At 43.9% G+C, this 24,350-nt stretch overlaps 2 protein-coding genes across 7 annotated transcripts in view; one reads left to right on the top strand and one right to left on the bottom strand.

The window, feature by feature from the left end:
* The window catches only part of phldb1b (pleckstrin homology-like domain, family B, member 1b), a 104,520-nt gene extending 80,862 nt beyond the window's left edge, over positions 1-23,658 (top strand). For 2 of the 4 annotated variants that reach the window (XM_070971164.1, XM_070971166.1), the window contains 16 exons: positions 684-812; positions 2,669-2,824; positions 3,253-3,363; positions 3,499-3,588; positions 4,001-4,135; positions 6,190-6,351; positions 7,433-7,573; positions 8,590-8,706; positions 8,861-8,963; positions 9,970-10,014; positions 11,142-11,484; positions 12,582-12,672; positions 13,966-14,112; positions 14,554-14,773; positions 17,337-17,422; positions 19,744-23,658. In XM_070971164.1, coding sequence (XP_070827265.1) covers positions 684-812; positions 2,669-2,824; positions 3,253-3,363; positions 3,499-3,588; positions 4,001-4,135; positions 6,190-6,351; positions 7,433-7,573; positions 8,590-8,706; positions 8,861-8,963; positions 9,970-10,014; positions 11,142-11,484; positions 12,582-12,672; positions 13,966-14,112; positions 14,554-14,773; positions 17,337-17,422; positions 19,744-19,884 — 2,217 coding nt within the window. In that variant the 3' untranslated portion in view covers positions 19,885-23,658. The remainder of the gene's footprint in view (positions 1-683; positions 813-2,668; positions 2,825-3,252; positions 3,364-3,498; positions 3,589-4,000; positions 4,136-6,189; positions 6,352-7,432; positions 7,574-8,589; positions 8,707-8,860; positions 8,964-9,969; positions 10,015-11,141; positions 11,485-12,581; positions 12,673-13,965; positions 14,113-14,553; positions 14,774-17,336; positions 17,423-19,743) is intronic. The other 2 variants (XM_070971167.1, XM_070971165.1) reach the window with 2 other exon arrangements.
* The window catches only part of LOC139336874 (alpha-2-macroglobulin-like protein 1), a 28,055-nt gene continuing 26,938 nt past the window's right edge, over positions 23,234-24,350 (bottom strand). For all 3 annotated transcript variants that reach the window (XM_070971168.1, XM_070971170.1, XM_070971171.1), the window contains exon 36: positions 23,234-24,092. In XM_070971168.1, coding sequence (XP_070827269.1) covers positions 24,070-24,092 — 23 coding nt within the window. In that variant the 3' untranslated portion in view covers positions 23,234-24,069. The remainder of the gene's footprint in view (positions 24,093-24,350) is intronic.

The following is a 24,350-nucleotide window of genomic DNA, read 5'->3' as shown; positions in this document are numbered from 1 at the left end:
GAATCAGCGTTGTCTCAGAACCACTCAAAGCTTCACACGATGTGCTCTGAAGCCACCTTTTACTTTAGAGTGTCAGTGCTGGTAGTCTTCAAAGACCTCTCAGCCTATTCAGTTTCACACATCAAAATGAAGAGGCGTAACGTGACATGCTGAAGCCAGCCAAGCTCCAACACAGCCAATAACAGCAAAGTTGGTTATTGATTGATTCCTGGCCTTGAAACTGGAGCAACACCTAAGAGACATGAAGTTCAACAAGTGAGTTTCCAAATGTTGTGGGCCAATAAATGTCAAGATTTATGGGGCACTTTTCTCACTCTTTATTGATGTTTTATTTGTGGGTATTGGTTCGTTCAGAACATTTACAGCCAATAGTCATCAGTGACACACAGAGTGATTTTAGTCCTCAGATCCATTACTTAAATCTAAATTAATTGATTTGCATTAGTAAAATGTGACAGTTGGAATGAGCTTTTCCGGCTGTGAGTCGTCTGTGAATCCCGACAATTCAGCACCTGCTTTCTGTGCCCTGCCGAGCCCTAAAAATCTGTCACGCCGTGTTTGTTGCTAACACCTTACGGCTTTTTTTATTTGCATGGCGTGGATTTTGAGCAGTGTGTTTCTCTCTCTCTTTCTCTCCCCTCGTCCATCCATTCTGTGTGTGGGTGTGTGTTGTGTCTTTCTAGGAGAGGGCTAATGTTGAGGCAGAGCGCCGGGCCCTGCAGAGCCTCCAGGAGGGCTACGCTGAGTTGAAGAACCAGCTTCATAACTGTCCCGAGTCCCTGCGGGAACAGTTGCAGGAACAGCTCAAAAGGGTGGGTCGTCAGTGAAACAGCAGCACCTAGACCACCCCCCCACCTACGGACCTCAGTTTGCAGTAGCATGCCCTGTTGAATCTATAAAACCTGACCCAGTCCATCACCACACACACATCTTTGGCAGTGATTGTTTGGGTCAATGATCAGCCTAAAAGGCGGAGAACTAAAGCATTGCATCTGTTACATAGTTTGCCAGGCTGAAGGGCAGTACACTGTATGTGCCAGCACTCAGCACATGCCATCACACACAGTGCTACCACCTTTAACCCTTTAGCAGGGGCCCACTACATATGGTGTACCGACACACACACACACGTACGCACACACTCCTTCACAGTCCTCTCAGTGCCCCTCATGGACAGCCTGTTGCCACCAGCCGCAGGAATTATCCCTCCTCCTCGTCACACCTACATGCTACTGAAACCCTCAGGTCAACAAAGGAGCACACAAAAGGCTCCCGGTCAGTTCAGCTGTTGGCGATGCATTTGTGGTCAAACGTGCGTCATGTGATCCGGTCGCGCTGCACTGCATGTGTGAATCTGATCTGCATCTCTTCTGTGGCTTGTCATGGCTCGCCTAAGATGTGTAACTGCTCACTAATCAATTAACATAGGCCTGACTAGATCATCCTCTGTCTTCCTCGCTCTCATCCTGTGACTTCTCTCATGGAAATTAATGTTGTTGTTTGGTTTACCACCTTAGACAGAAAAAACGCTGAATAATTCTGACCAGTTAGTGTAGGCTGCATTTATCTGTTGACAGTGATGCTCCGTGTGCACAATCTGACACTTTGATTCAGTCTAGCTCTATCTAAGAGTTTATTCATTCATTTGACTCATATTCAGAGAGTACCAAAGTATGAGATACTATTTGATGAGCAGGGTGGGACTCCAGGCCCAGTCTGCACAGCTGAGGTACGCTTCAATCTAGAATAACGTCTCAACATAGAACAAAAGTTGCTCCCAAAGCGTTTGACTTTTGTCTCAGTTTGAATTCTTTGTTCCCATTTTGCCCACTTGCTAAAATGAGTCATTTTCATTTCAGACTGCATGTCAGTGAACTGACATTGCAGGCTGTCGGGTCCTTCAGGAGAGCTGCTTAAGAGCCTTCAGACTCAAACACTCTTCTCCCTTCAGCTGTAAAACTGAGCAACTCCACAGTGACATAGCAACAACAGGAAGGACAATGCCTGAGATAAACCTGGAATACACACTAGTATATCTACACTGAAGCCAGCACTGTTTTTATATCACTCTTTTGAACATAGACACTGTGATACATGCATTTTGTAATTAAGATTTTCCACAGATTATTCCAATACTAGGTGCTATTTGTTCTATAACTTCATTAGTCAATATGGTAGTTGTACAGTAGCTGTAGGTGTTTATTCTTTTTGCATTTTAAGTAGAAGAGTGCAGTGCTAGTGATGGAGGAGAGTCACATGGCAACAAGTTAAAGAAAGCTGCAGAATAGTTTTGTTCTCCTTATGTATTACAGTACACACACACACACACACACACACACACACACACACACACACACACACACACACACACACACACACACACGCACACCAGTGGCTGTGCTGCAGTAGAAGCATGCTCTTCACAGCTGTCTGCTTAACTTAGCACGGTGTGCTGTTAGTTGACCCCACAAAAAAAGGGCTTCAGACATGCTGAGAAAATGTTTTTAACTATTTCAAATGTAAAAGTCAAGGTGTCTTCGCTTTGCTGTCAGCAGCTACGCTAGTCTGAGAATAGTGGATGGCTTTGAAATGAGCAGTGTGTAGTCTAATACAGTGTGTTTTTCTGTTCGTGATGTAACCGCTGATGTTGTATGTGGGCCTCCATCAGGATGGAGAAGCGCTGGAAGCAGGAACCAAAAAGTTTGAGGACCTAGAGTTTCAGCAGCTGGAGAGAGAAAGCAGCCTGGAGGAGGAAAGAGAAACCATCAGCCAGCAGCTGCTGCAGGAGAGAGCAGAGTACCACAGCAGCGTGGCCAAGAGGAAGGTGAGGAAACACTGACAGGCTGCGCACCATCTGCAGTTCAACACTACTCTGAGGATACTTTCAACAATACGGGCTTTTTGTGTTCAAGCTAAAGCTGCCAATGGCAAATATATCACTATGTAAACAATATAAACAGCGTGGAGCTTACACAGAGCACTCACATACCAGGCAGAGAGGCAGCGGCCAACCAAGCTTCAACCATCTGGAGTCACTTTGCTTGGGTTCTTGCTGCAGAGTCAGCGCAGGAATTGAATATTTCTTCTCAACATTTCCATTATTTACAGCAACAAAATGCCAGCACAGACATTTGCTGTTGCCACATGGTGCTTTTAAAGTCTTGTGGTATTTAGAAAGTCATACAACACATTCTAAGCTTATTGTCTTTGCTGCCACTAGAGATTGAATTCTGTCTTTGTTGCCTCATTTAGGAGAAGGTGTCTGCTCTGGAGAACCAGGCCAACCAGCTCGGCCTGCAGGCATCCCAGGAGTGTGAGCGGCTGGCCAAAGACAGGACCCTCACACTGCAAATGCTCCAGAAGGTACTCACACTGTGACTGCACCGAATCACCTTTCACCCAGACTGGGGATTTTGAAGGGAAAGTACAGCTACAGATAATGGCAGTGCTCTAAAAGTGAGCAGTTAACAATGTTGCTAACGTGTGTGTATGTTCCAGGAGAAGGAGAGGCTGTCGGCCCTGGAGAAGAGATACCACAGCCTGACGGGGGGAAAGAGCTTCCCCAAGTCCTCCACCGCGATGAGAGAGGTGAGAGAACGACTGAACCTGTCTGTGTATGCAGCGGACACTCACACTTAAACACTATGACAGCACAGGGCAGCTTTGCTGACTCGGCCCGTTCCTTTAACTGCAGTGATGTGTTGGTGTGTAATCGTGTAATGCAAATCAACGGTTCAGCACACCTGGCGTAATCAGACTAATCGATTTCTGGCGGTTATGTGTTTATAATGTGGAGCTGTTGATGATCAGTGTGAGCAAACTAATTGTAATGGTCCTTCCATTAGCTGACAGTGTTTAAGACATTGGACAACTCTGTCTGAAGCAGAGGGAGAGCAAAGAGACAGATCACCTGTTTGACACATTCGCTTTAACTTGCATGTAGTGTCCCATACGTTTTCTGTGGGCATTAAAAACACTTATTCCCGAATTGTTAAAACAGGAAGCGCTCCATATCAGCGAGGCAGACCTGTTGTTGGAGGATGTCCACTCCTCCCAGCATTCCCTCTGTCGAGCCTCTCCTTCCTACTTACATCCCTCCCCTCCCTGTCAGTTGTACCCCAGCAGCCCCACGGAGGTAACCGGACTAATGATCCCTGCATGAAGCCCGCTGCTCCCCCTCTGCTGTCTGTGCCACTCACCCCAGAGGTCACCCATTGTGCTGTTAGTGTTGTGGTCACACCTCCACTCTAATTGCACCTGTGACTTACTGCGCCTGGCTGGGTTGAAAATAGTTTACAACCACTGTATTAAAAGCCAGCGCAGTAGCTTTCAGTTCAAGTTTTGTTTTGTCTGTTCTGGGCCCAGAGATGTAGTGGAAGCCACATAAAATCTCATGTCTTTATGAGCAACCAGTGTCAATTGGAGCAGCATACATCAGTGCTTTTTAGAGGTTGTTTGTACCTTGTGGCGATTATCAATTCAAGGTCATCATCTTCTCATTCACCACTACATCACTGGTTGTTGTGACAGCCTACAAAGGTACCTGTGTGTGTCGTCCTGTGTGTCAGCCGGTTGTGATGCACTTCCTGTCGCTTGGTGTGTTCCTGTTTGTCCGTTGTCCCATGCACCTTTTCGCTGTCCCAACAGCACGTGGACAGCCAGGTGTCTTTGTTCCTCAACACGTAACCTCTCCTGGCTCTGTGCTTGTGTTTATGTGCTGTACGTAAGTGGTACGGCACAGCGTTGTTCCTCACCGCTTCTCATCCTGTCTGACTGTTGTTGGCCGTTGGCTGTTGGTGCTCAGGAGTACATGAAGCTGTCGGATGTCTATAAGATGTACGGCAGTGGTGGCCACCATGAACGCAGCAAGCCCGCCTCTCATGGCCGCCCGTTTGCCGTAGATGCTGCATTAGCTGGCGCCTGTGAGGTACCATCACTTCCTGTCTGTCTCTCTCCTGATTGGTTACTGTCTTGACCCTCTCTCTCTCTCTCTCTCTCTCTCTCTCTCTCTCTCTCTCTCTCTCTCTCTCTCTCTCTCATCCTTCCATTTTCATGTCATGTTGCTCCCTCTGCTGGTTTGCTGTTAATCAAACTGACTGTACTGTCGGCTTTGCTCTCTGCTGCACGAGCCTGTGGTGTGAGCAGCTTCTTTCCTTCTGCAGCTGCTCTTAGGATCTGTGATTGTCAGCCATAGAGGCTTTCATTGGGGTTTGACTGATGAATGCAGGTTTGCTCTCAAGCAACCAGAGGCTGGTATGTTGTATTGATATCTGCAGTTAGTAAACTTGCACTTGCAAAACAAGGTATTTCTGGGGCATTTCTATGCCTGTATTTAATAGCAGAGAGTATAGACATGTGTTGATAAATTAATTTGTTGTCAACTATTAAATCAATTGCCAACTATTTTAATTGTTTATACATAGTTTTGAGTAATTTTTAATGAAAAAATGTCCAAATTCGCTGATTTCAGCTTCTCAAATATGAATGTTTCCAGTTTATTTAGTCCTCTGTGACAGTTAACTTCTTATGTTCAGGTTGTGGACAGAAGACATTTGAGGATGATCAATATTATTCACCATTTTCTGACATTTTTTTGACAAAACAACTAATTGATTAATGGAGGAAATGATGGACAGACCAATCAATGGAGAAACTAATCATTAGTCACAGCCCTGCCATGTTATTCTATTTATCTTTACTATTCTGAATGACATAATAAGCAGACCTTGACAAATGCATCCGTACTTCATGTTAATGTAGAGTAAAATGATGAAATGATGACCAGATTTAAGATGAGGGAGTATCTGAACAGGTTTTGATTGGCTCCCAGCGATACCCAGTCCTAAAAACATGACCCACAGTAATTCTAGATACATGGAAGGAGATTTCTGCCTGTATAGAGAATGTTAATGGTGGCCTGTCGGGGTGACGGTATGATCAGAGGCCAGCGCTGGCTCCGTGTATCAGTCGAACCCTAATGTGGAGTGTGTGACTTGTGCTGTCCTCCGCTGTGTGTTGTATTACGCTCAGTGTTTCCTTTCAGACCCTCCTTCCCTCACAGTCTTGACGCAGAAGGTCACTGAGTGTTATGATATGTTTCCCTCCTGCTGCTGACGAGTGTCTTCACTGCTGTCTGTCTTTCTCCTCCCCTCTCCCTTCTCCCGCTGTGTGTGTGATACCTATGGGAAGGAGTATGTGACAGTGGGCCAGTTAAATCAGATGTATGGGATGCCAAAGGTGGAGTCATCCCCTACTTCCCCCCTTCGTCAGCCCCTGCGGTCTGGAGCCGTAGACCCCGTCTTCTCCTGCCTCCCCTCTCCTCACGGCTCCTCGCTCTCTCTCTCTGTGGAGGTGTGTTCTGCTGCTACCTTCCTTCCTTCCCTCCTTCCTTTTTGGCTGCATTTGTTTACTGGCTGTCACCAGTTCAACCAAAAACCTGTTTTTTATTGAAATGTCATTTAACAGCACAGGAAAAAATCAGTTTGAATGTCCTTTTTTATTCATATTGTCGCTTTTCCAGTGTGAAGACACTACATATGAAAAACCTGCTTAGAATTATGTGTAGTTTGGGTTTGGGACACAAAGTCATACTTTGGCCTGGAATTATAGCGCCCCCTTTCAGCCAATCAGTGTAGCTTTGAAAGGCAATAAAGGCACATAATTGTATTCCATCCACAGCGTCTGACACCTTACAACAGAAGGCTCAATCCTACATTTGTGAACTGTATTATTTGTCCACATATAATGTTATTATTTTTTGGATATGTGCAACTATCTACTTACTTTCTTACAGATACACTCCTGTCACTATAGAAGCCCGTGGAAACTGTGTGATCTTACTGTATTTGTCAGAGTCAGAGCTCATACTGTCTGTTGTGCTGCAGCTTTGCCTCAAGTCATTCCCATTGTTCCCAAAGCTTCATCAGAGGTGGCTCACAGTCACACTGCTGATGTGATCCATCACATTTGATATCACGTGTATTGAAGTTTTCCCAAAACCAAATAAATCTAGTAAATCTTTGGTGTATGTTGTACATTCTAAACCGTGGAAATACTTTATGTTTTAGGCTCCAAGGATCGCTGAAGTGAAGTAAACATGAAATGAGACGAAAACTTAAATGTTCTTATGAGAAACTGGGTCATTGCAGCAGCAACATAGAATTAGAACAGAGAATGTAAAGTAGGGATATAGCAGCTGGAGGGGAGAACGGATAATGCAGCTGACAACAATAACATGTTGAAGATATTTAAGAATCATTTTCAAAGTAAAAAAACGGCGTAATTACAGCTTCTGAGGGTGTATAAAACAAGCGTTCCCTCTCTCCTCCGACTGTCTTTGAATGCTTTCTAATCTCCTCTTGTCTTCTCTCTTTTCTCCTCCACCCTTTCTCCTGTCCTGCCTCTCGTTGCTGCTCCTCTGTGTGTCCTCCAGTACCAGTCTGAGGGCAGTAGGCCTCACCTGACCAAGCTAGATTTAGAGCAGTGGTACCAGGAGCTGATGTCTGGCTCCAGCCAGCTCTGTCCTCCCCCTCTGCCAGTCAAGTCACAGTCAGGCCGCAGGCCTGCGCTGCAGGTAGAGGGCTTTTCTTCTTTCTCCTCATGTCTTCCCACTTCTTCTTCTGCTGTTTGTGTGTGTTGTTGCTCCTCTGCCAACCTTCAACTTTGCTGGATGTTTGTGTTACAGGCTGTCAGTGTTTAATAATGCTGCACTCACATCATATGGAAAAGACTGTCTTTTCCTCTTGAAAACTACAAGCTCACCATGCTTTGAGATGATGAATGACTCTGGCTGAAAAAACCTGTCATTAGGTACAGAGAGGGTGTCTTCACTTCAGTGTGACAAATGAAAGCAACGCCCAGGACACAGCTGGTGCTGGAGTGTTTGTTGTGACTGGAAACTCACTGTTTGCTTTGGTGTCAAACATGAAGTCAGTTTACGTGTGTTCACTTGTGAGAGCACTCGCCTCGAGCAGCAGAAATCCACAAACTTCAATCACCACTTAAAGAAACTTAGAATGTGTGAACGCTTTCAAGTTGTTTCTTTGAACATTAAGTCATTCCACACTGATACTCCCATATTACATGAATGCAGCATTAACTAAAGGGGCCCTGATCAAAGAGCTATTCAATGAAAGGGACTAGGCGGCTGTTACAGTGTGTGTGTGTGTGTGTGTGTGTGTGTGTGTGTGTGTGTGTGTGTGTGTGTGTGTGTGTGTGTGTGTGTGTGTGTGTGTGTGTGTGTGTGTGTGTGTGTGTGTGTGTGTGTGTGTGTGTGTGTGTGTGTGTGTGTGTGTGTGTGTCAGTCTCTGATGCTGAAGTTTAAACCGCTGATTGGACCTTGGTTTATCAATTGCACCTTTTTATTTTAACCACATCGGTGTTCAATAACACTATCAGCACACAGCTAATCATGCTTCTAACCACTGTTATCCAGCAGGTGCTTGTAACTCATCCATGGTGGAGTTCAGCTGTACCTCTAACATTGTTGTAAAACACTCATCTGCCATCACATGGTTTTTTTTTTTACATGTGTTATTGGCACTTCCTAACACTGATTGCTTCATGCTCATTGTCTGCTTCCTCGGGCAGGTGTTCCGCTCTAAGCTGGACAGCGATCCAGGTCTGTCTCTTCATCAGCCTAAATCAGGCTCTGCATCCCCTCTGCAGCACGGAGCAGCAACACTGGGACGCAACACAAGCTCAAAGGTACACAGGTTGTTCCTTTTCAGCAGCTAAATCATAGTCTTCTTTGAATGTCCACCGCAATTCTCCCTTAAATCCAGATCATTATTTCAACCGCACATAAACCTGTGTCTGATGTTTTTCCCTCTTTTCATGTCTGCTCCCTCTGACCCAGCAGAGCCCCCTGCTGGTAGCCAACAGCACTGGCAGTCTGCCCAGGAACCTGGCTGCAACCCTGCAGGACATTGAGACCAAGAGACAGCTCGCTCTGCAGCAGAAAGGTAAGTGACCTGCTCTGCCCCTGAACACAAACCAACACCGACTATCCCACAAAGCAGTGTTCACCAATCATCATCTAAGCATTTACTAATAACTAACAACACCACATGGATGCTCCACATGGTTACTCAGTAATGTGAAATGATTTGATGCAATTGAAAGCACAAATCAGCCATCAATACACAGCCACAGTTATTCAGACATTAAATAAACACATGCGTTTCTTCTCATCTTCCAGTTCAGTGGTTCATGACCCACTAAGCGCCAGCTGAACACTGCCTGGATGCACCTATTCCTCAGAGATTAACAAATAATTATTACAATAATAACAATACATTTTACATAGCATGAGTTATGCATGTAATGTAGCTTCAAGTGTGTTACACAAAAAAATGGGACAGAGAAAGCAAAGAGAGACTGCTAATTACAGCGAGCATGTGGGAATACTTGTTATACTTGCACAGAGAACTGATTCCACTTTTAGAAAGCTACAAGATGGTAAACAGTGTTGTTTCATTTTGGAGTCAACACGAGCAGACGGAGCGATCGTCAGCTAACTGACATTCAGTTGTGGTTAGTGATGCATAATCTCCTCAACTTGGTCAGTGTTGGTTATAATGTTGGGTTGCTCTCTGTCATGGAGCAGTGTGTGTGTGTGTGTGTGTGTGTGTGTGTGTGTGTGTGTGTGTGTGTGTGTGTGTGTGTGTGTGTGTGTGTGTGTGTGTGTGTGTGTGTGTGTGTGTGTGTGTGTGTGTGTGTGTGTGTGTGTGTGTGTGTGTGTGTGTGTGTTTTAGAGTTCTGTTCCGCACGCCGTAGTGTTGTTTGACTAAGTGGATCAGAGGAAAGCAGTGTGGTGTTTCAGCTCCGCTGGCTGCCACCCACGGGGGCTGGGTTGGAAGCCTGAGTTAGTCACATTCAGCAGCATCATTCAGGTTTTCTTCATGTCTGTCTGTCTGTCTGTTTGTCTCTGTCTGTGGACTTGACTCTTCCTGCGCTGCTGCACCACAGAGCCCCAGACCTCCAGACAGAACGCCATAGAGGGCAGCTCAGCAGGTAGACGGATCCCAGCGTTCAGGAGTTGATGATTTCTTCTGTTGTCTTCACTTTGCTCAGTGGGATTCATCCTGTTTGTTCGTCCACTGTGCCTCTGTGCGTCACATGCAGTGTCTGAAGTGAACGGTCTCTCCTGCCAAGGGTCAACACAAAGCCTGCAGGGAAGCAGCTCTTGTTCAGATGTCTCCCTGTCTGTTGTATTACTTGAACCGCTGAGCAATGAGTAAACTCATGCATCGATTGATCATTCTGATAAGTTGAAGCCAACATTAACCAGACAAAAGAGAAGCAGAGGATTGCTCACTTTACAGAGAGGTTAACAGGCAGCCAACCAGGAGCCAGTTTGAAAGCTTCAGCACAGGTGAAGACCAAAGACTGAGTACCTAAAAAATTCAAGTCTTATCCAAAACTTAAGCCAGTCTGGCAGGATACCTTTATTGATTTATCCATCAAAGCTAATGTTTTCCAGAACTTGACACTTGGCGGCTGTTAATTTCAGACCCTGGCTTCACCTAACTCCACTCGCTTCATCTTCCTCTCTCAGCCTCTTCCATCTCTGGTGTGTCATTAACTCCTCTCCCCCAAAGATTTCTTTTCATCTTGTCTTTTGTCTGCAACATCGAGCAGCCTTTCTTCTTCCATCAATCTTCTATGAATGTTCCTGCTGGTGGAGAATAAATCTTGCATGTTCAGCGTTCAGTGAGCTCCTCCTTTGGAGTTATCGACCTGGGCTCTTCTTTCCAGATGTGTTTGCCCATTATCAGGCGCACAGCAGCATGGATTTGAAATATGAGAAGTTGGATAGATGCTGAACTTTGTGGTGATGAGACTTCACGGGTTTTTGCAGTAATCTCCGAGCTTGTGTCACTGAGAGAGCACATACTTGTATGTGTGGTGCATGGTTTATCTCGTGGTTTGTGGGCTGGTGCTGGTGGTAGTTGGTTCAGGATGCTTGGGATGAGCTGCTGTGTAGCTGGCATGTGTGTTTAAATGCAGATCTCCCAGCTCTGTAGGAAACAGGCGGACTTGTTGATGGAGTTGCCTGTGGGTTGAGAGTTCAGTCGTTCCACCTTCCATCTCAGTTGAAACTCTGAACCATCCACTGATCAGCGCCCTCCTTCCTCCAGGTCAGCAGGTGATTGAAGAGCAGCGCCGTCGCCTGGCCGAGCTCAAACAGAGAGCGGCGGCTGAGGCTCAGTGTCAGTGGGAGGCGCTCCACGGCTCCCAGACCCACCTCATGACCTCGTCCTCCTCCTCGCCCTCCTACTCCCCAATCATGGCCTGCAGTCCCGCTCTGGGCCACAGCTCCATGGGCCCTCCCCCGCTGGTTCACCACTCCATCCTGCACCACCAGCCCCCATCAGCTGGAGAGCAGCCCTATGACACCCTGAGCCTGGAGAGCTCCGACAGCATGGACACCAGCGTGTCCACGGGGAACAACTCAGCCTGCTCGCCAGATAACATGTCCAGGTAGAGTGAAGGAAGAGGCACACACACAGTCATGGGCAGATTATTCAGTCTATCCTCTGACCCCATGAATATCATTTAATGGCATTAATTACATTTGTATCACTGCTTGTATCATTTCTTTAGCAAGGGTTTTCTTTCTTATTTGCTACTTTCACTAAATGTTATCATTTAATTGAGGGCGCATGTTATCAGAGTCTGTTTTTTATGATATTTCATCAGGAACTACGCCACATGTTCAAATAAGAATGATGGCGATCAGCGTCAGCAGTCCCAAGATATCAGTGTGCATATCAAGCAACTGCATGAAGTCTGAATATTAAAGTACTATTAAAGAAGTATTAAAATGAGACCCTAAGAAGAGACACACGGACTCCCACCAGGTGAAGTCTTTGTCCACAGGTCGGCTCATTTGTGGACCATCTGTTAATGTGGCCCAGCTGTGTGCTGTATTACCACGGTGCTCACCACAGCATGTTGGAGCAGCACCTATTGTTCAAATAGCTTTTATAGCTCGCAGGAGTCCAATTCCAAAAACTATTACTCATGTTTTTTGAGATGCTTTAATGGGATTTGTTCTTTAATGAACAGTGCACAGTGGAGACAGGAGGGAGGGAGGAAATGATAAAGCAGCAAAGCTTATGAGCCACATTTTGACGGCTTCATAGCGTGGCATCAGAAACTCTGCAAAGTTCTGTCCGTAGTAGTTTGTTGAAATGAATATCATGTCAGAGGTGTACAAAGCATCACAGGATGTATCCGTGTTTGTGAGCCTGTTAGGACAGACTGCATATTTCCAAATAGGACAAAGAGACCTGCAGAACATGTGTGCATGCCATCACATCTCTATACACAGATACTCAGAGCACAATAACAGCTTTTTCAGAGAGTATACACTCTGTAGGGAAGTGACCTCACAAATGCTGTCAGTGAACCTCCCCTACAGATCACGTTTGAACCATCCTTTGAAGTAAAAGGTTAGCTGAGCTGATATTCAGTGATGTGTTGTTGAATGTAGGGCTGCCAGCATGTGCTCTCTCAGAACCCGTCTGAAGGCAGGCGAAGGCTGCGTGCTAACACTGTGTTGTTGTGTCGGACAGCGTCGGAGGAGTGGACGCGCTGAAGATTGAGGAGATGGAGAAAATGCTGAAGGAGGCGCAGCTGGAGAAAGCCAGACTTATTGAATCCCGGGTAAGTCACAGTCCATACCTGGTGATTGATGAGAGTTCTAGCAGTGCTCTTGTCAATAGCTTTGAATGTGAATTTGAAAAATAAAGGCTCAGGACAGCAAGTGGAGGCTTTCATTCATTTTTATTGGCCTCGTGTTTCAAACGTTTTCATCCCTATGTCCTGATGAAGAGAAGGAAGATGATTAAATCAATGTTCTAGTCTGAAGCCTTTTCTCTCACATTTCTCTTTGGGTACATGTAGCTGCAGTGCGTCACTGAGCCTAGTTCAGTCCCTCTTCACTGTAAGGATGCAGCTCCTTTTTCAGTTTGATTTAAGGGAGGTTTAGAGGGAAAAGGTTACAGACTCTCAAGCAGATCTATAGAGACAAATTATGGATCTGTTAAAACTCAAAGGATTGTATGAAATGACTTCAAAGCTCATGCACACCACAAAGTCTTATTTATAAGGGTGTCAAGTCCAAATCTCTGACTGTGCTTATGTACCCATTCCCATATTTGATCGCTCCTGGTCCTCGCTCCTCTCTTGACCTTGACATCCACTATAGTTCAGCTGATCTGTACACAGTTTGCGTACAGATCAGTGTAGGTTTTCCATAAATGTGCTGATGTTTAACTATTTATTGTATAACGTAAAAAGAGAGTTAAGAGTTACTGTCCACCCTTCTTATTTGGATAGCGCACATATACAAACTCAAAACTTACAAACAGAAGTCGCTGCAAAGCTGATCCAGCTGAGCCGCTGTCATCAGAAACAGACCAATGACGGGTCAGATGACGGTTCAAGGGAAACGTCTCATTTCTGTGAAAACATTGTCTCCTCTCTCCTCGCGTCTTTTTGCAAATTTACCTCATGAAGGTCTGAGGATCAAAGATTGTTAGGAAAGGATCTGTTGTTTTTTCACTGTCAGGGTTAGATTAAACACAACACTTACAGGTATGCTGTGCAGGATTTTCTTCCCCCTCGATCATCATGTATGATCCACTGAAGTGTGTGGTGGGATGTTTCTGGCCTGCAAGCTTTGGGTGTATGTGTGTAGCCCCCAGCCAATAACATTGCACAGGTGAGGTTGGGACTTGTACATATGTATCTTCATAGCAGATCATTACTTCTCCAACCAGCTAACGGCTCTCTGTGGGGCCGCTGCATGGTGGCCAGCAGCTCTCAGCAGGGAAACCCAAACATAAATGCATGAATGTCAAGCTGAGTTCTTGCTGAAAAAAAAGAGCGCGTGCTGCTCCGCAAAGCCCTCGCACAGATCAAACAAATATTTAATGAAAGCGCGCTCTCCTTCAGGAGCGAGAGAGCCTGGCTCGCCGTCAGATGCTGGAGGAGGAGAGGAGGAGGAGGGAGGAGGCGGAGAAGAGACTGCAGGATGAAACTTTCCACAGGCAGCAGCTTGTGGAGAAGGAGGTCAAGATGAGGGCCAAGAACTTCTCTCAGGTCAGTAAAATGAGACGTAATTGAGTCTTCATGGTGGAAAAGTGGAAAATGACTGTGTCTGTCTCTGCTGCCCTGTTTTACACACGACACCTCTGAGGGTGGCGCCTGGATTTTTAAGAGAAGCCTCTGGTTGGTTCTATTTTGTACCAGTATTCAATATCATGCCAAAGTAACCCGTTTCAGCTTTTCCTTTACATGTAAATCTGCAGAGAAGCATTTGCACCGTCACAACACACTAAAGACAAACATGTAAACAAGACAACATATTCTCAATCTGAATATTCATACATGTGAGGACTTTGACTTTGTTTGCCTGTCTGACTGACAGTGAGTCTTTAATTTTCAATTAGTATTTATTCTGTTATCAATGATAATACCCCTGCCTTGCGGTGCTGCGTGTTTATCCTCCTGTGTTTGTGTCCGTCCTTTTGCTCGGTCCAGGCCCGTCCTATGACTCGTTACCTGCCCATTCGGAAGGAAGAGTTCGACCTGCGCTCCCACGTCGAGTCGTCGGGCCACAGCGTTGACACCTGCTACCACGTCATCCTCACAGAGAAGATGTGCAAGGGCTACCTGGTGAAGATGGGAGGCAAGATCAAGTCCTGGAAGAAACGCTGGTTCGTCTTCGACCGCCTCAAAAGGACCTTCTCCTACTACGTCGGTAAGAAGCATTAAGACGCAAGATCTTATTTGAATATTTGGTGCTGCAGGGTCATTACTGTCATGTTTTTGAAGCAGAAAACTGAACTATTAGGCCACAGAACATTTTCATGCATGTTTGTAAGCCCATATCTCAACCTTCCATAAGTCTAAAGATGCTGTATTGGCCCCAGTGTAAGACGAGCCCCTTTATAAGACAACCCTCCTTTACTCACAGCTTTTGGAAAAAGACTTTCTGAAGTCAAGACATTTTCTAGCTTTGTTGGGAAAGTTTCCCTGAGACACTGTTATTCTGAGGAGAGCACAGTCCTCATTCCTGAAGCCTTTTCTCTTGTAAAAGTAGTAAAATATGAAATACTTACATTAAAGCGGACTGAATCTCACAATTGTGTAGCTTGTCCATCAGTGACACTCTCACAGGCTGTCCTGTCAGCCTCCTGAAGCGCGGGATGATTTTTTTAGTCTGTTTGAGCTTCAGCGTGACATTCTATGACACTGGAGATGCGGCTGTCAGACAGATGATTTTACGAGTTTATTTGGTCAGCGGCAACATTATGCAGCCTTGAGAAACTCCTGTAGGTTAAACTTGGCTTCCTGAACACTTTCAGACCCGATCGACTCCAGCATTAAAGCTACAAGCAACCCATAATGCAACACACTCTGTCGGAGCCAATGTTATAGTACACAAGTACTCATTCAAATATCTGAATGCATAAATGTCTCATCCTCAAAAATGATCTAACTTTCTCAAGCACTATTTGAAAAAATAAAGATGGCCTTCTATTTGGACCAATACAAAAAATGTTGCATTTGATTGGCTGTGAAATTGAAAACACACACATTCAGTGGTGGAGGAAGTACTCACATCCTTAACTTGTCTAAAAGTAGCAATACTGCAATATAAAAATACTCTGTTGCAAATGAAAGTCCTGCATTAAAAATGTCACTTAATTAAACGTATGTTGCTATGTATATGTGTGTGTGTGTGTGTGTGTGTGTGTGTGTGTGTGTGTGTGTGTGTGTGTGTGTGTGTATATGTGTGTGTATATGTGTATGTGTGTGTGTGTGTGTGTGTGTGTGTGTGTGTGTGTGTGTGTGTGTGTGTGTGTGTGTGTGTGTGTGTGTAGTATGTAAAGGCACTCAAAACGCAGAAAAAATGCCTGTGTGTTTTTTTTTGTATTAATATATATGACAGTGTGTTATTGGATTGTTATTACTGATGCCTTCATACTTAAACAGCATTTTAATTTTGTGGTTGAGCTGGAGCTAATTTTAACCTCTTCATGTGATGTTTGGTGGTTATTTTAAAAGCTCATGTAACTGATTCAAAAGTGTAGGCATAAAGTAAAGTGAAATGGAAATATTCCAGACAGAGTACCTCTCATTTATATTTCAGTCCTCTGCGTTCGATTGCGAGCCGTTCCTGTTCACTTGTTCACTCTGTGTTAACATGATGACATGTGATGCACTCAGTTCCTTTGCATTAGAAGATTTTGTGGTTATTTCTGTGTCACAACAAGAGACTTTTTCAAAATATTGGAGCAATGATATGGAAATGTCAGAGGTTACAGTTGTAAAATGGTGAAGTCGCTGCAATAAGCTTAAAAGCTTTAATATGTAAAGTGGCAAAAATTTCCTGCCGTGGATGAGTGGCAGGCAGAACATGCGTCCTCAGGACCTTGAGCAGCGGCGCATGTAGTATGTAGCGTGCGCGGTCGTGTAATTTGATCGTGCACTGTGAGCTCTGGGACACTTGTTCGCTGTCAGGCCTTTGAAGTCCTCAGAAGGTTCTGCTTAAAGCTGCTTAAAGCGTACCTTGTTGAAAGCGAGCCAGGGTGAGGAGGTGTACTGAGATTACTCTGGCAGTAGTTAAAATGCGCACAGCGCCGCGATCTCTGAGGAGGCTGATTGAGATGCATCACTTGCCCTTTTCTCTTGACCTTGAACAATGAGGAACGAGAGGTGACGAGCATAAGTCATGAGCGCCGCGAATTCACGTGAATCGACCTCAACCGCAACCGGAGTTTTGGTAATTTAGATGCAGTCAAATGAGATGCAAATGCTGGGCTATTTGAATGCTAAAGAGGTCATTAGCAGATAATAGCTGCGTATTAAAAGGAAAGTGTTATTCCTCGAAATGAAGCGCAGCCTTTCTACCTACTACTCTTAAGTTGGCTTGTGGAGTGTTTGTGCCTGGAGGTAGAGAGGGGTGTTGAGTTCCCCACCGGTTCCTTACTGCAGTTCTGCAGCGGCTGATGAAACAAACTGCAATGATGTACCAGAGTAGCGTAAGAATGCAGTCAAGTGTGAAAATACAATGAGAGCACCATTGGTTTAAAAACAGAGAAAAAGTGCTGTGGTTGTCTTTTTCCATCCATCATCACAAACCATAAATTGGTCATGATTAAAGTTTGATTTCTTCTGTTTTTCTAACGACCGCGTCCCTGTCGTTATTCTATGTGACGTGGAAGCGAAGCGCCTTGGCTTTCCCAGCCAAGAAAAGTCTGCCGCCGTCAATATGTTTTAGCCTTTTAAACAAGCACGTGTTATTTTCCCTCCTGCAGACAAACATGAGACCAAGCTGAAGGGCGTGATCTACTTCCAGGCAATAGAAGAGGTCTATTATGATCACCTCCGCAGTGCCACAAAGGTACGCTGTGAACGAACTCTGAAAACGATCGTTCTCTCTCATCTATTCCACGCTTTATTTTCATCTCACATTCTCTTTCATTTCCACATGTTTCTGCACACTGTTCGCTTTGCTTCTTCTCTCCCCGTTCGTGCTTTTGCTTTGGCCGGCTGCTGTCACAGAAGGGATTTTTCAACTTGAATATGACCAGTGTATGTATCCAAGCTGTGTGTTCACCCACCTCACCTCACTGAACCCTGTGTGTCCAAACCATAGACCGAGACAGTAGCCAGCCCAGTGGCTGTCGATGCATGGTTAAGACTTGTATTTAATGACTCAGTGTGCTAGTTTGTGTCGGTTTGTAGTGTCACTGCATAATCCTATAATCCTGTTTGATCCCTCCGTCCATCCCAGTGTTCCCAGTGTAAACCAGTCAAGTGGTTAGAAAACAAGAATCTGTTTATTTAAATGTGTGTATAGCAGGAAACACCCATATTACTTTTTTTTTCTTAGCGAGGAAATCCAGGTAAGGTCAGCACTTCCTGTCAGATTCAACTCACAAAGTCGTTTTCAGTCATTTTAAGGCTCGACAGAAGGACGACCCTGTTTCATAGCTCTCCTCGCCTTTTACTAATTTTCAAAGACACTTCCTCTGTTCAGGAAGAGGTCTTTTTCCCCCTTCGAGCCGTAGGTGTAGTTTTTTTTTTTATATAATTCTATTCTTTATGATCAGAGCTGCTTGCTGCTTGACTTGAGCCTTACACGTCTTGTCATTTTTTTTTTATCTCCAACATAAAGCTGAGCTGCCGCTGCCTCCTCATCCTCAGTGTTTGTGTTTGATGGCCTGTCGCAATGCACCGCACTCTGACTAACTGTGTGGCTCTGATCAACTCTGGAACTTTGATTTTACTTGTCACTTCAAATGTCACATTACAGAGGGAAAACTTTAAAGTCTGGGGCACTTAGCGAAGGCAGAAAGATGATGGTTTTAAAAAAGGGAAAGTGACGCAGATGAGTGGGACATGTAAGCATGAAATCTCTTTTGCAGTTATGTGGTTGCTTCCAAAGACATAACAACAATTTCATGGGGAAAACACCTGTAAATTTCAGTTTTTAATGTGCTTTTCTGCAGCGGTTGTTGCTGTACACCATTTCATTTACAGTACCAGTACTTTTGGATCAGTGCTTCAGTTGTTTTGTGCTGAATTCCGTATTAAAAGCCCACTGTATTACCCTCATGTATTACCATTGCATTTGAGTCACACGGCTTAGTATCTGTTCTTTCTAATAAATAAATACCTGGTGACCTCTGAAAAACCCAGACGGTCCTTTAACAAGATTTTATGCTGTTCTCAAAGTATTTCCAGAATACACAAAGACTCTTCAAACCATCAAAGATCTTTAATCCTTTTTACCATGTTGGAAAATGAACATTTTCTATGAAACTATGAAATAATAGGAAGTAACATTGATATAGAAAAAGGAGCAGAGGCTGAAACTTATTTCTTGATCTTGAGGATAAATTTAGCAATAAATAAAGATCTTTTGAAGAGTCCTGACACAGCACAGCAAACTGGACATGGACGTAGTTCATAGCTGTTAGCGAACAGTTGCCTTACAGTTCCTGGTCACTTACCTAGCCTGTGTGCAGGGCAGCCAGTGTGCTGTGCAGTGGGTTTAAAGTGCTGCCTGCTGAAGCTGGCGGGGAGCTCGGTGAGAGTGGTGAAGCTGAACCAACAATAAAGTTAAAGTCAGAAAAGCAGAACAGGCTAAGGCACTGAAGACGTCTCAGCCCTGAAACGCTCTGTGGAACTGAGGTCAACTGTTGGTTTAAGGCTACAAGCTTTTTGTTTGTTGTTAATAAAAAAGAATCATCAGTGCAGCTTTAAGGATTCTGGAAATATGTTCAGAACAGCAGTAAGCATTCAGCGACACCAGCCAGCATTTATTTTATTTATTTAGAAAAAATGTGGTCAGCTCTACTGTGACTTGAATATAATGGGGATTAGATTAGAGGCACAGACTCGAGTTAGGGCAGGACAGCTTCTACACTTAGTTCACTGGACACCAAACTCAGAATTTTACTACAGACTGATACTCCAGTTATGAAACGTGTTCTTCCATCAAATGCCTCATTAGAGTCAGTTAAATTGAAGATGTCTCCATTGACATCTAGTGCAGTTCTGATAAGCAGTTTGTGAAAGGCTGAAAGCAGCCTGTATTATACATCTGTAGCTGCAGCCTGATCAGCTTCAGCGTAGGGAACAGAGAGAAAGCAGAGAGGGTGTTCTCTATGAATCTGCCTGTGATTCCAGTGTCCTCTTTGTTGTCTCGTCTTCCAGAGTCCGAATCCCTCCCTGACCTTCTGCGTGAAGACCCACGACCGCCTCTACTACGTGGTGGCCCCCTCAGCGGAGGCCATGAGGATCTGGATGGATGTGATCGTCACAGGAGCGGAGGGATACACGCAGTTTATGAACTGAGACACACAGCGTTTGGGCAGGGACTCTCCCATCACAGACTCGACAGGCCCTCCCTGTTTCCAGTCCACTGCGGACACAGCGCCTTGTTTGTTACTTTTCATTTTTAATCTCACATTTTGATTTTACTATGTAGATGTTTTCACCTCCACATTTTCTACATGATTCTGTTTGGATTGAAAAAGGGAGCCCTTGGAGGACACACACACACTTACACACACATCTGTATATAAACCAAAATGTATACCTGTCAAAGACTTTTAAAAAGCCTTTCTATATTGCCAAATGGAGATCTTGTAGTTACTGTTTGTTGAATCTTTTGTATCATTTGTTTCCTTTCTTTCTTTCTTTTTACGTATAGACAAAATTGCCAAATGACGTAATGCCAATGTTTCGTTTGAGTGTTCCATCATGGCGATGCTCAGTTTAGACAGAAAGAGTTTAAAAGAATCTTCAATCAAAGGGTGTAATCAATTTAGAAAATATATTCAAAAGAATCTTATTCAAAATGTATGAATCTATGAGAAATAATAGAAATTAGTCCGAAAAAAAAAGAGTCCAGCACACATGACTGTAACAGTGAAACACAGTAAAACATGGCATCCACGGTCACCTCACCTCAGTGCTGCTCTGAGACTGAACACTAACACTGAATGCAGAATTGTCAGTCCATTAAGGCATCACTAAGCGACGTCCCAGTCACATTACGTCACACAGGCTTACCAAAGTAATTGAAAGTTTTTTTGTTGACTACAGCTCAGGAGTTCACTCTGCAGTTCTCTCTATGGTTCGACTGATATAGGCTGCGAAAAGCCAGTACTAATGTGAGTGTGGAAGCTGCTGATCAACATTACTCAGTAGCCTATATTTAAAAAAAATCTTAAAATATTAGTAAAAAGGCTCCACTTAACCCAGAGCACTGAAAATATAGAATACTAGAACCAGGAGACTGCTTAGCTTAGAGACTGGAAGAAGAGAGGAGGTGAAAGAATGTTAAAAGCTAGAACGTAAATATAACAAGCTCAAATTTCGTGCTGGAACTTCTTCGTTGGGCCAGTGAGTTTTACCACTGCTTCCAGTCTTTATGCTAAGCTAAGCTAAGCTAAGCTAAGAGCATCCTGGCCCTTGCTTCATTCTCTAAGCTCTAGCTGCTTTCTTGTCAACAGTTGGATATACATATCTGAATGCTAAACATAAAGCTGCTGCCAGCAGTTAGCTTAGCTTGCAAGGGGACATTGCTAGCCTGGGTCTGTTGTAAAACTCACTACATGTTATAGCTCACTTGTATAATTGGTAGGCAGGTTCTGTTGAATTGTCAACAAAGCCAGGCTAACCTTTTCCCTTTGTGTCCAGTGCTATGCTAGGCTAAACTAACTCCTGGCTCACATTTATCAGTCCTCTGGTCAGAAAGTCAATAAGTGCGTTTCCAAAAATTGTCAAAGTATTTCCTAAAAAGTCTGGCATCTTGTGAAATACACTTCATTTATCACCTCTTCCTTTGACAGCTTTTTCAGTAGCCATCTGCATGCAGTCTTTGTGCTAAGCTAGGTTGAACGAGTGAGGCTCTACATACCTTTAAATAATCTTTAAATAATTTAATTTGTAATGTAATAAAAAGAGCTGCATCCTCTCAGTTGGATGATATCCAACACTCAAAGATTTGAGCCCAGGCAGCCTGCATATTGGTCTAACCATAGCTGCAACATTCTCAGTGTACTTGTGAATATGACGAATATGAATATTTCACTGTCTGTCTGATGCCGCTATGTTGCCAACTCAAGGTGCAAACTGTATACCTATGTGCGCACGCAACAGTAAAAGCTGTATTTGCCAAGTAGCCTTTAGCTAACTTGATGATGCTATTACACAGCTGGGAAGCAGCCATCATCACTGCCAGCCTGAAGCAAAACCACTAGAGGGCGCTACACCGACGCAGGACCACACAGGATGAAAAACACGGACTAATGCAATTCTGAACTGTGCCTTGACTATGTGTTGTTATTGATGCCGTGTCTGAGTCCAGCATAGCCTTGCTGGAAGGCTACGATGTGTGAATGCATTTTCATTTGTGTTTCTGAGCTGTGATGCCGTGTGTGGACAGGTCTGCATGAGGTTTTCTACAACACCATGAGGACGTCTGCCTGTCATAGGCAGAGATACCGAAAGGCTCAGAGCTCAGTGGGATCAGCTCGTTCACTGCTCTAATTTCAACTCTTAGTGTACAAAATATGTTCATTTATATTATTAAAGGAACACTCTGGCAATTTTACATGTCAAAGTCAGTTTACTCATCACAGGGGACAGTTGAATAATGTCTTCTGTGGCTTCAATCATCAGCTGCATCAATTTCAAACGTTCTTTTTTTAATCCATCTCTCGTAAGTTCCCCCGACTTGCAATACTAAAAATCGCTGGAGTGCTCCTTTAAATCAGAACCAATCAGAGATGCAGAAAGTAAGTTCCACAAGGACGTTAAACCAGTGTGCTCAAAAGGAGCTTGGATATGTTTTTGTACATACAGTAGTGAAAGGTTAACTCATCACAACTTAGTTTGCCAGCTTCATCAGTCCTCAGATCATCCCGTCAATCACACAGAGCATTTGCACAGTGATGGGTTCCTACAGTAGATGGTGACAAATGGTGAGATGAGACTATGCACCCTCCTGAAATCTGGTTGTAAGATCTATAATAGTTTTTTTACATTAGTCATTATTGATTGCCATTGTTTGCCTTCTGAGAAAATCTGTTATTTAATTTAATAACATCACTTAATTCCATCATCAATGAGAAAAGTTCTTTGAATCCCCACTGAGCTGAGGTCTGCCTGCATGATATGGATATAAAAAAAGAAAAAAAGTTCAGCTTTAACAGACTGTAACTGGCCGGGCTCGCCTGGCCTCTGTGTCGTCCAGTGTTGATCATCACATTGTGAATCTATCGATCGGCCATGAGCAGCGTGAACAGTTCGTAGTGAACAGATGCTGTTTTCAGTTTTGTAGAAGCAGAGGACAAACTAGGCTGTGATTTTGGAGCATGTGGAACTGTCGTTTAGTTTCATGTGTTGGTACAGTGATACTAATTTATGGTTGTGGTGCCTGAGATAGTGACACGTTTACTTTGAAAAGAAGACTAGTGAAAAGACCTTAATATATTCTGTCCCCCTTGCCTTTACTCTCCCTGCACAGTGAACATGTGCAAACCAAACTATTCAACACTGGCAAGGCTGTTAAATCATGTCTGTTGATAGTAGGTGGTATATACGTTACTGTCGTTATCTATGTGGAAAAGAAAGGAAACTAAATATACTGTAAAGAGGATGCCTGGAGGAAAAAATACTCTGAAATGAAACAGTATTGTATGAAAAGAAGTACAGTTTTTACTTATTTTTGTCATTTTAGAAATTTTATTGTCAGTCAGTTACATTTCAAATTGTATGGTAGTGATGTATCAATCTACCTTTTTTTTTTTACTGGTACAGCAGAAAACACACACACACACACACACACACACACACACACACACACACACAGAATAACTCACGTAGCACTCACAAGACTGTATTTTTGTTTTTCTAGAAAGTAGATCCTGTCTCTCTCTCTCTCACACACACACACACACACACACACACACACACACACACACACACACACACACACACACACTCAATCGATACTCGGACCATACTGTGTTATTGGTACCCTGTATGTCTCATGCGTTACTTTCACGTATGAATAATATGGATTTTGTCAAATCTATTAAAAGCAGAACTGTTACAGAACGTCGTCTGTTGTCTTGAGCTCGGCGGGTTTTAATGTGAAGGTTCCAGTGTTGAGGAGAGCGACAGCAGGGACTGCTGTGTGGATTCTCGTGCTGACTGATTACTGGTTCATTACTAACGGTCATAAGTGGAAGGACGAGGACGAGCCTATCGTGGGACAGCAAGAGCAACAACAACAATCAAAAAGCTAAAACAAATGGAAAAATCTGCTCCTAAAATTACACCAAAGTGGGATTCACTCAATGAAACACAACTAAAAACATTTAAAAGAAGTAAAAAAAAAACAAAAAAAATGAAAGAAATGGTCTAAGAAAAAAAAATAAACATCTAGAAGTTTCTTTCTCTGACACAGTGATTCTTCCATCTGAAAGAAGTCCCATCGGGGCTTTTCGCAGGATTTCCTTGTGGGTTTTACAGCTCGTTGATGGTGTCACCTGGAAAGTAAACAGTCTCTTATTTACCTGGAAACTACCTGCAGTCATGTGCAGCCTCACTCACTGTTTGCACAGACCTGGTCTGCAAGGCCAATTATCAGTGACAACATTTACTGACGTTAGTGAGCAGAGCCTCGTTTCACTTTTCATCAGTACTAACACTGTTTACACGTTGCAGTGGAGAGATAAATACCACGTTTAGCTTAAATCCCCTTTTCCCTAAAATCCAACCACTTTGACAGTATTTTATAATTGTTC

Source organism: Chaetodon trifascialis, chromosome 9 (assembly GCF_039877785.1).
Source record: "Chaetodon trifascialis isolate fChaTrf1 chromosome 9, fChaTrf1.hap1, whole genome shotgun sequence".
In the NCBI taxonomy this organism is placed as follows: domain Eukaryota; kingdom Metazoa; phylum Chordata; class Actinopteri; order Chaetodontiformes; family Chaetodontidae; genus Chaetodon; species Chaetodon trifascialis.
Note: the sequence above shows the minus strand (reverse complement) of the source record. Positions and strands in the feature narration are given on the sequence as shown.